Below are 14,010 nucleotides of genomic sequence, written 5' to 3'. Positions count from 1 at the left end.
GTCATTTTGTATTCATTGTTTTTAAGTAAATTACAACAAAATGCTAACTTGTACAATATAGTTTTAGTGCTATAGTGCTTGAACTTATTTTAGTTAGTTGCATCATATGTATACATCATCTGAAAGCTGAATAAGTAAGTTTTCCATTAATGGATAGGACATTCAAAAATATTTGAAAACCTGGAATCTGAGGGTGCGAAAAAAAATCTAAATACTGAGAAAATCACCTTTAAAGTTGTCCAAATAAGGTTCTTAGCAATGCATATTACTAATCAAAAATTAAGTTTTGATATATGTGACCCTGGACCACAAAACCAGTCAAGTCGCTGGGGTTTGTTTGTAGCAATAGCCAAAAATACATTGCATGGGTCAAAATTTTTGATTTTTCTTTTATGCCAAAAATCATTGAGAAATTAAGATCATATTCCATGAAGATTTTTTGTAAAATTCCTACTGTAAACATATCAAAATGTAATTTTTGATTAGTAATATGCATTGTTAAGAACCTAATTTGGACAACTTTAAAGGTGATTTTCTGTCTTTTTGATTTTTTTGCATCCTCAGATTTCTGATTTCAAATAGATGTATCTCAGTCAAATATTGTCCTATCCTAACAAACCATACATCAATAGAAAGCTTATTTATTGAGCTTTCCTATGATGTATAAATCTCAGTTTTGTCAAATTTAACCTTATGACTGGTTTTGTGGTCCAGGGTCACATATTAACGGTAGAAAATGTACAAAATATCTTCATGCAACATGATCTTTACTTAATATCCGGCAACACTTTAGAATAGGTAACACTTATTTACTATTAACTACGACTTATTAGCAAGCATATTACTAGAATATTGGCCATTTATTAGTATTAATTAAGCACATATTAATGCCTTACTCTACATCCCCCAATACCTAAACCTAGCAACTACCTTACTAACTATTAATAAGCAGCAAATTAGCAATTTATTGAGGGAAAGGTCGTAGTTAATAGTGAATAAGTGTTACCTATTCTAAAGTGTTACCCTAATATACCCTAAAAGACTGGTTTTAGGGTCGCATATCAAAACATGAGGCCTCTGGTGGTCAGACGCGGTAGCGCACTAAGCGCAGGCGTTTAAATTTCCCGGCTGCGTCCTCTTCCGGACCGCAGTTTCCTGCGCCTCTCCGTTTATCTGCTCTGAACTATTAGGAACGGAGGAGGCTGTCGGTTCCGCTCATCAAAAATGACCCTCCACACGTAATCGCCGCATGCTAATGTCTTCTTCTAAGTGGACACCTGGGAATCGGGACCAAAACATTGCATCGACCCTGCCAAAACAGCGATCATAATGCCTCAGTGCGCCTGTCCAGAGCCGCTGTCAGCTGTCCAGCTCAAGCGCCTGGAGGAACACAAGTACAGCGCGGCCGGTCGCTCTCTCTTCGAGCCGCCCTGCCAGATATACTGGAACTGGCTGGTCCAGCAGATCCCGACATGGGTCGCGCCGAACACGCTGACCACCATTGGACTCCTTGTTAACGTACTAACGACGGTCATTCTCGTGTATTACAGTCCCACGGCCACGGAGGAGGTGAGTGCAGACGCGACCGAAACTTTGACTGACAGCGTGACGCGTTTCGTTCTATTTAAATGCCCTGCCACGTCAGTTTTAAAAATAAACAAGCACATTTAGAACCCCACTGCTTTCGGTGGTGCTGAACAAAGACCGTGAATAGTCTCAAGTAACGTCTTGTGCCTTCATGTCTACATTTCTAGCCTTTCGGTTTCTTCTAGCACACTGCTTTATTGATTCACATATAGCTATTGTGGTGTTTTGAGAGCATCTGCCTTATCAGATTTATTGACTGTGCAGACCATGCAGATCATGACTATTTGTTATGTTAGCTGTTGACCCTCTCTATTTGAATCAGGGCAGCACTGTGACCCCATGTCACAGTGTCTCTGTGTGTATGTGTGTACATACCCTGTGTCATATTTCCAGAATCAAAGACTATAGTCCACTGACAAAGTCCAGATTCCTCTGTTTATTGCTTGGCAGTTGTGGAGATTGCTGCTGAATGCAACTTTAACCCACCTGTTGCCAGGCTGAAACACAGATAAAGGGGGCTTAGGGTGAACTTTGACCCAGAGACAACTAAATTGGCCAAGTAGCCATAGTAATAATACAGTTATTACAAAATAATATTGTAAAGATATTATAATTAAGCAATATTTGCATGAAGAGCACTGCTGTATTGAATAAAAACACAAGGCCATAGGTAACCACAACTGATATTTACTACTACAGCGCAGTTATGGTTATTTTATCACCACACTGTAAAAAAAAAAGCTGTAAAATTTACGGGAAAAACTAAAAACTGTAAAAAATACGGTAGCAATGTTTTACATTTTACGGTTTTCACTTAAATATACAGGTAAATACCGTAATTTCAGATTTTTTTTAAACTAATATAACGGTGATTTACCAACCTTTTGAAGTACTGAAATCTTTTTTGTAACTTTGCAATACACTGATAACCACCAAAAGCAGGTGGTGATGACAACATCACATGATCAACCAAACCCCATCACAAGGAGGTTTTAAATAATAACATATATAGAAGGTGCACCGTGTCATTCACGCCAACAGTAAACACCATCATGGTAACACACATAAAACTGATTTAATGCAAAAAACATTAATTTAACAGCATTAGATGTAACATATAACCCTAATGTACAAAACTGCCAAGAAAAATCTAAGAAGAAAAAGTTATTTCCACAAAAAACATCAAATAAAAAAAAAATGAAACACATGGAATTCTGGGAATGTCAGTTTACGGTTATTCACTGTAAATTTTACGTTCTTTTTCACTTCAAAAAATGGTATACTGCCGTAAAATGACATGCAATGTCCAACACAGGTTTTCCTCGTATATAGAAGGGGAACTTACCGTTAACCATATCACAGGTTTTTACCGTAGCATTTTTACAGTTTTTTACCGTTAAATTCACAGTCATTTTTTACAGTGCATCAAATTAGATTATAAATATACGAAAATGAATATAAAATACATTTATTTCATGCCGAGTATACTATGAATATATTTACATATTATATACTTAATAAAAAATACCCTATTAGTATACTAAATTGGCATTTCTAAGGTTTGCTAAATTGGAACAACTAATTTTGTACTTAATGCACTTTAAGTAGTGCTGAAGTCCAACTAAAGATATACATAAGTATATTTGATTGTGCTAAAGTGCAACTATTGCAAGTATACTTAGGTACACTTTAAATATGTTGCATTTAAAGACCGATAATAATGAAAGATTGTACAGTTCTCATAAATAGTGACATTAAAACATATTTTAGGCTTAATATTAAGAAATGTGCATTGTGCACAAGTAAATACAGTTTAATTACAGTTTTTATATCAGTAAGTCTCAAGCAGTATGTCAGTCAGTAGAAATGAACTATACTTAGTATAAAATGAAAGCATTTTAAATCTTTTATTTAAGTAGTGTAATTGTAATTTCTCTGTAAACATTAAGCTTTGCCATCACTGGAATAAATTAGATTTTAAAATATATTAAAATAGAAAACTTTTATTTTATATTGTAATAATTTTTTTACAAACAACAGTTTGTTTCTGTCTAAAATAAATGCATCCTTGGTGTCATAACAGATTTTTTTTAAATATTAAAAAAATCTTGCCAAACTTGTTGAACTTGTTCATGTCAGAAAAAACATACTGTGTCTATATTGTTTCATGACTACTATTCTACATCTGTAATTAATATGTTTAGGCCCACATTTTATGTGACAACCAATTAAAGCATATCATTACTGGTATCTAGTATCAATATATTTATAATATAAATGATACTGTACATGTCACTAATCATGAAATGCTCAACTAAAAAAAACAAAGAAAACAAAAATAACAACTTAATTCAGCAACTTAATTTTTAATTTTTTTGTTTTGTTTTTTTGACACAAAAAGTATTCTCATAGCTTCATAAAATTATGGTTGAACCACTGATGTCACATGGACTTTTAACAATAACCTTACTACCTTTCTGGACCTTGAACATGTCAGTTGCGTTGTTGTCTATGCAGGCTCAGAAAGCTCTCAGATTTCATCAAAAATATCTTAATTTGTGTTCTGTAGATGAACAAAGGTATTATGGGTTTGAAACAAGTGAGAGTGAGTAATTAATGGCAGAATTTTCATTTTTGGGTGAGCAGACAGATTTAGGAATCACATTCACAGTAACAGACTCAAAACATGGGAAATAATTTCACATTAAAGGCCTTCTGTAGTTTTCTGTATAACAAATACTGAAGTGACAACTCAAACCTACAGGGGGTTTATTCTGTTTTGTGAATGTGCAGTGAAACCAGATGGCCTGCTTGTAGCCGCTCTGGGAAATCGACCTAGTAGGCCACATGGACCTTTGCCCATATCAGACTGTTACGCACACAAGCTGACCTTGATAAAACTATTTGTACATTGTCTTCGCATTTTGCTTTATCCACAATAACAAAACATTTTAAAACATTCCACAATGTCATATTCGTTATTCAGGGACCATTTTACACTTATTATATCTGTTACTAAATCTTACAGTGCCTTGCAAAAGTATTTTTTTATGTTGCAGCCTTATGTTAAACTGCTTTAAATTACTTTTTATTCACATCAATCTACATCTCATACACCATAATGACAAAGCACAAAACAGGTTTGTAACAACTTAGCAAATTTTTTAGAAATAAAAACTGAAAAGATCCCGTTGCATAAGTATTCATACTCTCTTCTGGGACACTCGAAATTTAGCTCAGGAGCATTCATATTGCTTCTAGATATTACTACACTTCTAGTGGAGTTAAACTGTGGCAAATTCATTTGAATGAGTATGATTTAGAAAGGCACACACCTCTCAGAAAAGGTCTAACAGCTGAAAATGCATATCAGAGCAAAAACCAAGTCCTGAGGTCAAGATAACTGCCTGTAGAGCTCAGTTACAGACTTGCATTAACGCAATGATCTAGGGAACAGTTCAGAAAAAAATCTGCTGCATTGAAGGTTCACAGAAGCATGTAGCCTCCGTTATCCATAATGGAAGATGATTGGAACAACTAGGACTCTAGAAAATGTCTGCCAGCCCCCATCCAAGCTGACAGAGCTTGAGAGGTGAAAAGGTGAGGCAAAGAATGGCAGACAATTGCCAAATGCAGATGTGCAAAGCTCGTCACATCATACCCAAAAAGACTTGAGGCTGTAAAGGTGCTTCAACTATGTACTGAGTTAAGGGTATGAATACTTATGCAATGTACTTATTTCGGTGTTTTATTTTTAATAAATGCAAATCTGGTTTTTGCTTTGTCATTATTATGGTGTATGGAGTGTAAATTGATGTGGAGTGTAATTTAAAGCAGTTTAACATAATGCTGCAACAAAATAAAATGTGAAAAATGAAGGGGTATAAATACTTTTGCAAGGCACTGTATATATGACCCTGGACCACAAAACCAGTCGTAAGGGTCAGTTTTTTGAAAATGAGATTTCATCATCTGAAAGTTGAATAAATTAGCTTTCCACTGATGTCTGGTTTGTTAGGATTTGGCTGAGATACAGCTATTTTAAAATCAGGAATTTGAGGGTGCAAAAAAAAAAAAATCTAAATATTGAGAAAATCACCTTTAAAGTTTCCAAATTAAGTTCTAAGCAATGCAATTACTAATCAAAAAGTATGTTTTGATAAATGTACGGTAGTAAATTTACAAACTATCTTAATGGAACATGATCTTTAATTAATATCCTAAAAACTTTTTGGCATAAAAGAAAAATAATAATTTTCACCCATGCAATGTATTTTGGCTATTGCTACAAATATACCAAAGCTACTTAAGACTGGTTTTGTGGGCCAGGGGCACATATTTCCAAAGGTCTTAGAGGTATGAAATTAATAAAAAGAAGATAAACCAAGAAACTCTTAGGAATTAAATCATTTCACATTTGTAGCTACATTTTCCCTCCTTTCACATTTGATTATTCTCACTCTACTTAGTTACCTTTGAATAATACATACTGCTAAAGTGCCTCTCTAAAGCAAGTGAAATGATGGCAAACAGCAGTGATAACCATATCTATTAAAGGAAAGGAGATAAAACAGCTCCTTTGTGTCCACATTTGGTAAGTTTTCCTTTCGGTCTCACACAAAATAATACAAGCCATCCATATCTACAGTTAGAGGTCAAAGTTTAGTCTAAGGTTTTGTTTGTCTCTCTTGACACAAAAGACAAACTAATCTCAAGAATGAACAATTAATATGATTTGTTTGAGCCCAGTCAAACAAGAAGAACCAGGTCTTCAAAATGCTTTGTTGCTGAGTTAGTCTTGATCAATGTGAGTGTACTGACCTTTATTTATTTTTTTCATATCTGCCCTGTTCAGGCTCCAGGTTGGGCCTTCTTTCTCAGCGCCTTAGGTCTCTTTATCTACCAATCACTGGATGCCATTGATGGAAAGCAGGCCAGACGGACCAATAGCAGCTCGGCTCTTGGGGAGCTCTTTGACCATGGCTGTGATGCCGTTTCCACAGGTATATCCAGCTAGACAAACATTCGCTATTTGGATATTAGTAATAATAATTATGCATTTCTATTAGTGTAGATCAGAATAAACATCTTTTGTCTTGGCCCAGTAAGCAACCACCTAGCAACACTCATAAATCAAATTTTTAATATTGTTGTTTCACTACAATAATAGTTTTTGAATGCTCTTTTAGTGTTTGTTGCTGTGGGATCGTGTATATCCTGTGGGATCGGCTCTTACCCTAACTGGATGTTTTTTTCTGGCTTCGTGGGCATGTTCATGTTTTTCTGCGCACACTGGCAGACATACGTGTCCGGGACACTCCGCTTCGGACTGTGAGTGCATTCACAGCTTGACTGAATTTATTGAAACTTTCTGTGTGGGTTTTTTTTTTATTGTATTGTATTTTGTTTTCTGCAGGGTTGATGTGACAGAAGTCCAGATTGCTATTATAATCATGTATTTGATGACAGCATTTGGAGGAGTGAGTCTTTGGGAGACTCAGGTACCTTCTTTAGCATCACACTGAGCCTCTTAATTTCTTTCTCTTTCACAACATTTATAAATTCACTCCCATTATAATCACTGAAGCTGTTTGCACTGGAAGAGTCCATTGTGGCCAATCACAAAGTACTTTCAAATGGTGGACACAAGTTCCTGCCACTGAATAAAATTGTGCTTTTTATCTCACATTTCAGACTTTTGTTTGCAATTGCGAGTTTACATCTTGTAAAAAAGTCAAATTTGCTAGATAGAAGCTCACAATTTTTGTGTATATGAACCCATTCAAACGATGACTGTATGATTTTGAGATCCATCTTTTTCACACTGAGGGACTCGTATGCAACTATTACAGAAGGTTCAAACACTCACTGATGCTCCAGAAGGAAAAACGATGCATTAAGAGCCAGGGGGTGAAAACTTTTGAAAAGAATGAAGATGTGTACGTTTTTCTTATTTGGCCTAAATATTATATATTTTTTTCATGTAGTACTGCCCTTCAGAAGTTACAGAAGATACTTACATGTTTCCCAGAAGACAAAATAAGTTTAAATTTATTGATTTCAAATTCAAAAAGTTTTCACCCCCGTGGTTTATGCATTGTTTTCTTCTAAAGCATTAGTGAGCATTTGAACCTTTTGGAATAGTTTCATATGAGTCCCTCAGTGTGAAAAGATAGATCTCAAAATCATACTGTCATGGTTGGAAAGGGTTCAAATACACACAAAAAAAAAAATGCTGTAAAACCAAAGAATTTGTGGGACCTGAAAGATTTTTATAAATAACAGTGTGCAAAAAAATATGGAGTTAGAATTGTTGCTTAATTCCAAATAAATACATTATGATCCACAAATAAATGTAAAGCGATTGACAAAAACCAAGCATAATCACAAAATAAATAAAATGAGATCCACAAATAAATCTTAGAGTTCCACAAACATGCATTATATTCACAAGTAAAAAATTTTGAATTGCAAATAAAAAACATACTCACAAATATTTTTTTTATTATACAAACACAACTTTGCCCGGCATTTATATGTGAATCGCGTACTGTGCATTTGTAGATCGCTGCGCGTATTTGTGGATTGTTAAATGAGTTAAATGTAGTGGCCAACAAGACAAACATAAGTGAACCGAAGGTGTCCCCTTACGGTCACCGTAAAACGTGATTGGTTGGAGCGAGAACGTGCAACGATTGGTCAGCCCCACGTGGCCGGTATCTGATTGGCTTAAGTAGAAGGTGGGTGGAGTCCATCCATTTGTGGATTAATTTGCGTCTTGACGCTTGAAATGTTTCAAAATTCACAAATACGCGCAACGATCTACAAATGCACAGTACGCGATTCACATATAAATGCCGGGCAAAGTTGTGTTTGTATAATTAAAAAAAATATTTGTGAGTATGTTTTTTATTTGCAATTCAATTTTTTTTACCCGTGAATATAATTCATGTTTGTGGAACTCTAAAATTTATTTGTGGATCTCATTTTATTTATTTTGTGATTATGCTTGGTTTTTGTCAATCGCTTTACATTTATTTGTGGATCATAAAGTATTTATTTGGAATTTTGCAACAATTTTAACTCCATAAAAAAATCTCACCATTCTGAGAAAATTTTTTTAAAATTTGCGAGATACAAACTCGCATTTGCGAGAAAAAAGTCTGAATTGTGAGATACAAACTTGCATTTGCAAGAAAAAGTCAGAATTGTGAGATACAAACTCGCATTTGTGAGAAAAAAAGTCAGATTTGCCAGAAACTCACATTTGCAAGAAAAAAAGTCCGAATTAATATACAAACTCGCATTTGCAAGAAAAAAAATCTGAATTGTGAGATAAAAACTTGCATTTGTGAGAAAAAGTCAGAACCGCGAGATGCGGTACCAACTCGCATTTCTGAGAAAAATTAGTTTTTATCTCACAATTCTGACTTTATTTCTCACAGTTGTGAGTTTATATAATACAATTTTGAGGAAAAAAGTCAGAGTAGCAAGAAAAAAGTCAGAACTGCAAGATATAAACCTGAAATTGTGAAAAAAGTCTGAACTGCGAGATACAAACTCGCATTTGCAAGAAAAAAAATTGCGAGATTGCGAGAAGTCGGAATTGTGAATTTCTCACAGTTGTGAATTTATATAACCCAATTCTGAGAAAAGTTATTTATTCATAATAATAATACATTTAAGTGAAGATATTACATTTTTATTATTATTTTTGTTTATTTACGTTTATTCACAACACTAACATAATAATACACCTGAGTAAATATGTCTTTATTTGCATGTTTATTCACAATAAAGACATTCTAGTATTAAATATAAATATAATAACCTCAGTTGTGGTGTAACATGGAGTCAGCTGCTTCCAGTGTCTACACAGTGTCATATAATACAGTGTCAGATAATGCACAGTGTCAGATAATTCTTTTAAAAGAGCTCTACAAACTTTGTATAATTTATAATGAAAAAAGAAAAAAATCCAAATCCTCCAAAACTGTAAAGTGTTACAGAACCCAAGAGTACAATCTTTAAGTAGACCTTCTGTCTTTTGATCTCTGCCACCTCTCTGAGGACAAACAGACTATGAAAAGGTAAATAAGGGTAAAAGACTGCTACCATGGCTACCCATAGACATGATCTTGCAAAAAAAAAAAAAAAAAAAAAAACAGATGACGCCAACACGCACATTAGTTTTTTCTAACCTCTCCCCATTTTGTAAAGCATGCTCAGAGCTTCAGTCGCACCCCTTCCCAGCACCCCTGCTCACATGAAACAAAATAACAGCTATTCTTGTATTAAGACATTGATTTCTCATTCTTTCATCCAGATCCCTGTTCTCGGTGTGAATTTGCAAACCTTTCCAATTATCGGCATTATCGGTGGCTTCCTGTATTCAACCTATAACTACTTCTACGTCATCCTGAACGGCGGCGTGGGCAAGAATGGCTCAACTGTTGCAGTAAGTGCTCTCCAGCAGTGTATGCATCAGAGTTGTTCTTGTTCATGATTTCATGCATCGCAAAGTTAAAAAAGTGCTCTCTTCAAAGTAATAGAGTAACAGTGCATTTGTCCATTCCTCAGGACACCAGTGTATTGTCTCCTGGTCTACACATCGGCCTCGTCCTCTCTTTGGCCTTCATCATCTTTAAAAAGTCCTCCAGTCAACTTTTCGAGCACCATCCTTGCCTTTATGTACTTACGTTTGGCATTGTGATCGCCAAGATCTCAAATAAGCTAGTGGTGAGTGCTGCTGATGCCCATATGAGAAGTCAATATTGTTTTTGTCCCTTGTAATCATGAGCATTATCATTTCTATTAGGGGTGGGCGATAAGACCAAAATCTTGATATCATGATATGAGTAATTTTATTTTACGGTAACAGTTTATCACGATATACCATTGAGGCTAAAAGTTTATATACACCTTGGAGAATCTGCAAAATGTTAATAATTTTACTGAAATAAGAGGGATCATACAAATTGCATATCACTTTGTATTAAGTACTGACCTGAATAAGATATTTCACATTAAGGACGTTTACATATAGTCCACAAGATAAAAATAATAGTCAAATTAAAAAAAATGACCCTGTTCAAAAGTTTACATACAGTTCAAAAGTTCACTGATGCTTCAGAAGGAAAAACTATGCATTAAGAGCCAGAGGTGAAAACTTTTGAACAGAATGAAAATGTGTACATTTTTCTCATTTTGCCTAAATATCATATTTTTTCATGTAGTACTGCCCTTCAGAAGCTACATAAGATACTTGTATGTTTCCCAGAAGAGAAAAAAAGTCAAATTTACCCTAATCTTCAAATTCAAAAGTTTTCACCCCCTGGCTCTTTATGCATTGTGTTTACTTCTGAAGCATCAGTGAGCATTTGAACCTTCTGTAATAGTTGCATATGAGTCCCTCAGTTGTTCTCAGTGTGAAAAGATGGATCTCAAAATAATACAGTCATTGTTGGAAAGGGTGCAAATACACAAAAATGCTGAAAAAACAAACAAACTGTGAGACCTGAAGGATTTTTCTGAACACAAACAAGGCACTCATGAACAACAGCTGTGGATCATTCAAGTAACAACATAGTATTAAGAATCTAGTGTGTGTAAACTTTTGAACAGGGTCATTTTTTTTAACTCAACTATTATTTTTACTTGTGGACTATATGTAAACACCTTTTTATGTGAAATATCTTATTCAGGTCAGTACTAAATAAAAAAATAGCATGCATTTTGTAGAATCCCTCTTATTTTGATAAAATAATTAACATTTTGCAGATTCTCCAAGGTGTATGTAAACTTTTGACCTCAATGGTATGTTGTGATATATTGTAACAATAGAATATTCTTAAATCTTGTCACCAGTTTCAATATTAAAAAAAAAAATCACTGAAGACAAGTAAACAGTCAGCAATTAAATAAGAATAAGAAACTAATTACAAGCAATAGGACAAAAAAAACTACAAGAGAACAAAAAAAAAAAATGGGAAATGCTACATACATTGTATAACATAATCAAATGTATAAATATACTGGATATTCCTCACAAAAAAGTGAGATTTTTCCTCTCTTGGGTTGTTTGGATTAACATGAATGACAGACAGCAGTAATATTAGACTGCTGTCACTTTAAGACCCACCCAAATCCAATATACTGTCACACGTGTTTTCTTTCTCAGCTATATGCTTTCACTTAATACCTAAATTACTGTTTATGAGGATACTTACAAAGATGGGCATTCTGACACATACAAGTAGTGTATTTAACATTTCAAGGCCTATTAAGTGGCAAAAATAACTATTTTAATACTCTTGCACTCTATAAGCACCATCTTCACGAAACAGCCTCTCATACAGTGTGTGCATATAGCGAAATTACTTCTCTTTCGCTTCTTATTGCGCTTCAATGGCTTAAAATCACTTGTTTTTAAACCATAATGCTTAAAAACATGCATAAATAATATCTTTTCATAACCACATGGCACAACAATAGTCCTGCCTACTGGCTGACAAATTTCTACCGCTCACCTCTAATTTTCATAAACAGTTATCCAAAATGCATCAGGTGTTTTCAGATATGATTTTTTCTACAGGTGGCCCACATGACCAAGAGTGAGCTGCATCTTCATGACACAGCCTTCATTGGTCCTGGACTGCTCTTTCTAAATCAGTATTTTAACAGCTACATCGATGAATACATCGTGCTTTGGATCGCCATGGTGAGCCACAACCATTAGTGGGTCAAACCACTAGTGTGGCAGCACTGCACTCAGTGTTTTTAATGGTATAGTATATATAATAGTTTTCTGAGTCAAAACTAAACAAGTCTGTCTTTTCTCCATCCCAATGTTTAGGTGCTGTCCCTGGTGGATCTGCTGCGTTACTGCACAGGCCTGTGCCTGCAAATCGCCTCCCACCTACGAATCCGGGTTTTTAGTATCACCCCACAGGGCCACGCGCATAGAGACTGACAATTTGCCCGGCGGGAGGAGGAAGCGGGATCAAAGGATGAAGACATTGTCCCACTTCTCAAACTAGAGCAGGAGAGCCCCACCAACCACAACCACAACGGCCTTGACAGTGTGACCACCACAGACTAACAGAACTGAACATTTTGCCAGGTTTGACCAGACCAGCTTGTATTGTTTTTTAACCACACTACTACTGTACACTAGAATATATCACTGGATGAAATGAAAGAGCTTAGACAACGAAATGTACAAAACGTGGCCTTGGGGGCCAGATGGCGAAGTTTTCTGTTGCCTTGAAATGGTTCATTCTGTGCAGGAACACATTAGAGATTATTATTATTATTATTATTTTCAAAGTGATAAGTGGGAAATCAAATGTTAACTCAATTTGAATTGGCCAGCGTAGAATTATTTCCTAAATATAAACCATTTGGTCAAAGTTAAAAATGAGCAAAAGAATCAAAACATAATGGAGGGAACATTTTCGTTCACAATAGTATTTATCATAATAGATTTGTACTTTGTTTTTTGGGTTTGATCATGTTTGTCAATTTTTACCAAAAAAGGGAAGCTACAACTGCAGTTTGGGCATCAGTTGCCCAAGTCAATTTTCTACATCGTAATATCCATTACTTCATTTAGGCCCAATTTTATAAATACAACAGATGTAAGTATAACAAACATATTTCTCTGATATAGTCGCCAAACTGCCAAAAATACAATAGTTTACATTACAGAACCTTTTTTACCATTCAGAATTTTTGCTGTTGTTAAAAAGCAGATATTTGTAGATCACGTGACACTTTATAGAAAAAAAAAAAAAAGCTCCAGAGACTAAACCTGCCCAAACAGCCATTGTAGCTTGAAGAAAAAGAAAACTTTTTGTGATTGTCCAGTGATTAAAGTGTATGTATTTATTTGAGTAATCCGACTGAATTTAGTGTGAAATTAAGTCAAGCCTGTTTAAAACAAAAATAACAATTGAAACAACTTAATTGTCAAGGAATTGTGGCTTTGTGCTAAAAACAGACTCATCTCTCCACCCCCCTCCCCAGTCACCCAATCTCAGTTTGCTCAGACTTCCTGGTTGTATGTTTCACTTCCTAGAGCTCGAGCACAAACAGAGCTACTCTGTTTTAAGGGATTTTGGGGGGGGGGGGGGGTGTTTGATCTTATGTGCCTGTTTTTTGATGCACTCTCTGCCTGCTTAGAATCATCTCCTCCCAAAGGGCTAATAAAAACAATAAATTTTGTGTGATTTGAATAAAGCACCGTCTGAAGTCCATTTTTTATGTGTTTTGGGGTCTTGGGCTGGGCGATATGCTCAAAATGTATCTCTGTATTTTTGGCTGAACTGCAATATACAGGATATATTTCAGTATTTTCTACATTTTTCAATTTGGATTAAAATTATGTATTTATTTACTTATTTATCTCTCATAACTGAGGTC

At 35.0% G+C, this 14,010-nt stretch overlaps 1 protein-coding gene across 1 annotated transcript; it reads left to right on the top strand.

Moving 5' to 3' along the window:
- The first annotated feature begins 1,162 nt into the window (after positions 1 to 1,162).
- Positions 1,163 to 13,827, top strand: chpt1 (choline phosphotransferase 1). The gene is made up of 8 exons (XM_073838145.1): positions 1,163 to 1,569; positions 6,443 to 6,590; positions 6,777 to 6,918; positions 7,004 to 7,088; positions 9,914 to 10,045; positions 10,168 to 10,326; positions 12,182 to 12,307; positions 12,443 to 13,827. Exons 1-8 carry the CDS (start codon positions 1,330 to 1,332, stop codon positions 12,557 to 12,559), a joined length of 1,149 nt encoding a protein of 382 aa, XP_073694246.1. The 5' UTR covers positions 1,163 to 1,329; the 3' UTR covers positions 12,560 to 13,827.
- Positions 13,828 to 14,010: the final 183 nt, after the last annotated feature.

This window comes from Garra rufa, chromosome 4 (assembly GCF_049309525.1).
Source record: "Garra rufa chromosome 4, GarRuf1.0, whole genome shotgun sequence".
NCBI lineage: Eukaryota > Metazoa > Chordata > Actinopteri > Cypriniformes > Cyprinidae > Garra > Garra rufa.
Note: the sequence above shows the minus strand (reverse complement) of the source record. Positions and strands in the feature narration are given on the sequence as shown.

Excerpts from the sequence above, each read along its gene's own strand:
- chpt1 (XM_073838145.1), top strand. The coding sequence starts at position 1,330 with ATGCCTCAGTGCGCCTGTCCAGAGCCGCTGTCAGCTGTCCAGCTCAAG. Across the intron at positions 6,919-7,003 it reads GGGACACTCCGCTTCGGACT|GGTTGATGTGACAGAAGTCC; the intron begins GTGAGTGCATTC and ends TGTTTTCTGCAG. Across the intron at positions 10,046-10,167 it reads AGAATGGCTCAACTGTTGCA|GACACCAGTGTATTGTCTCC; the intron begins GTAAGTGCTCTC and ends TCCATTCCTCAG.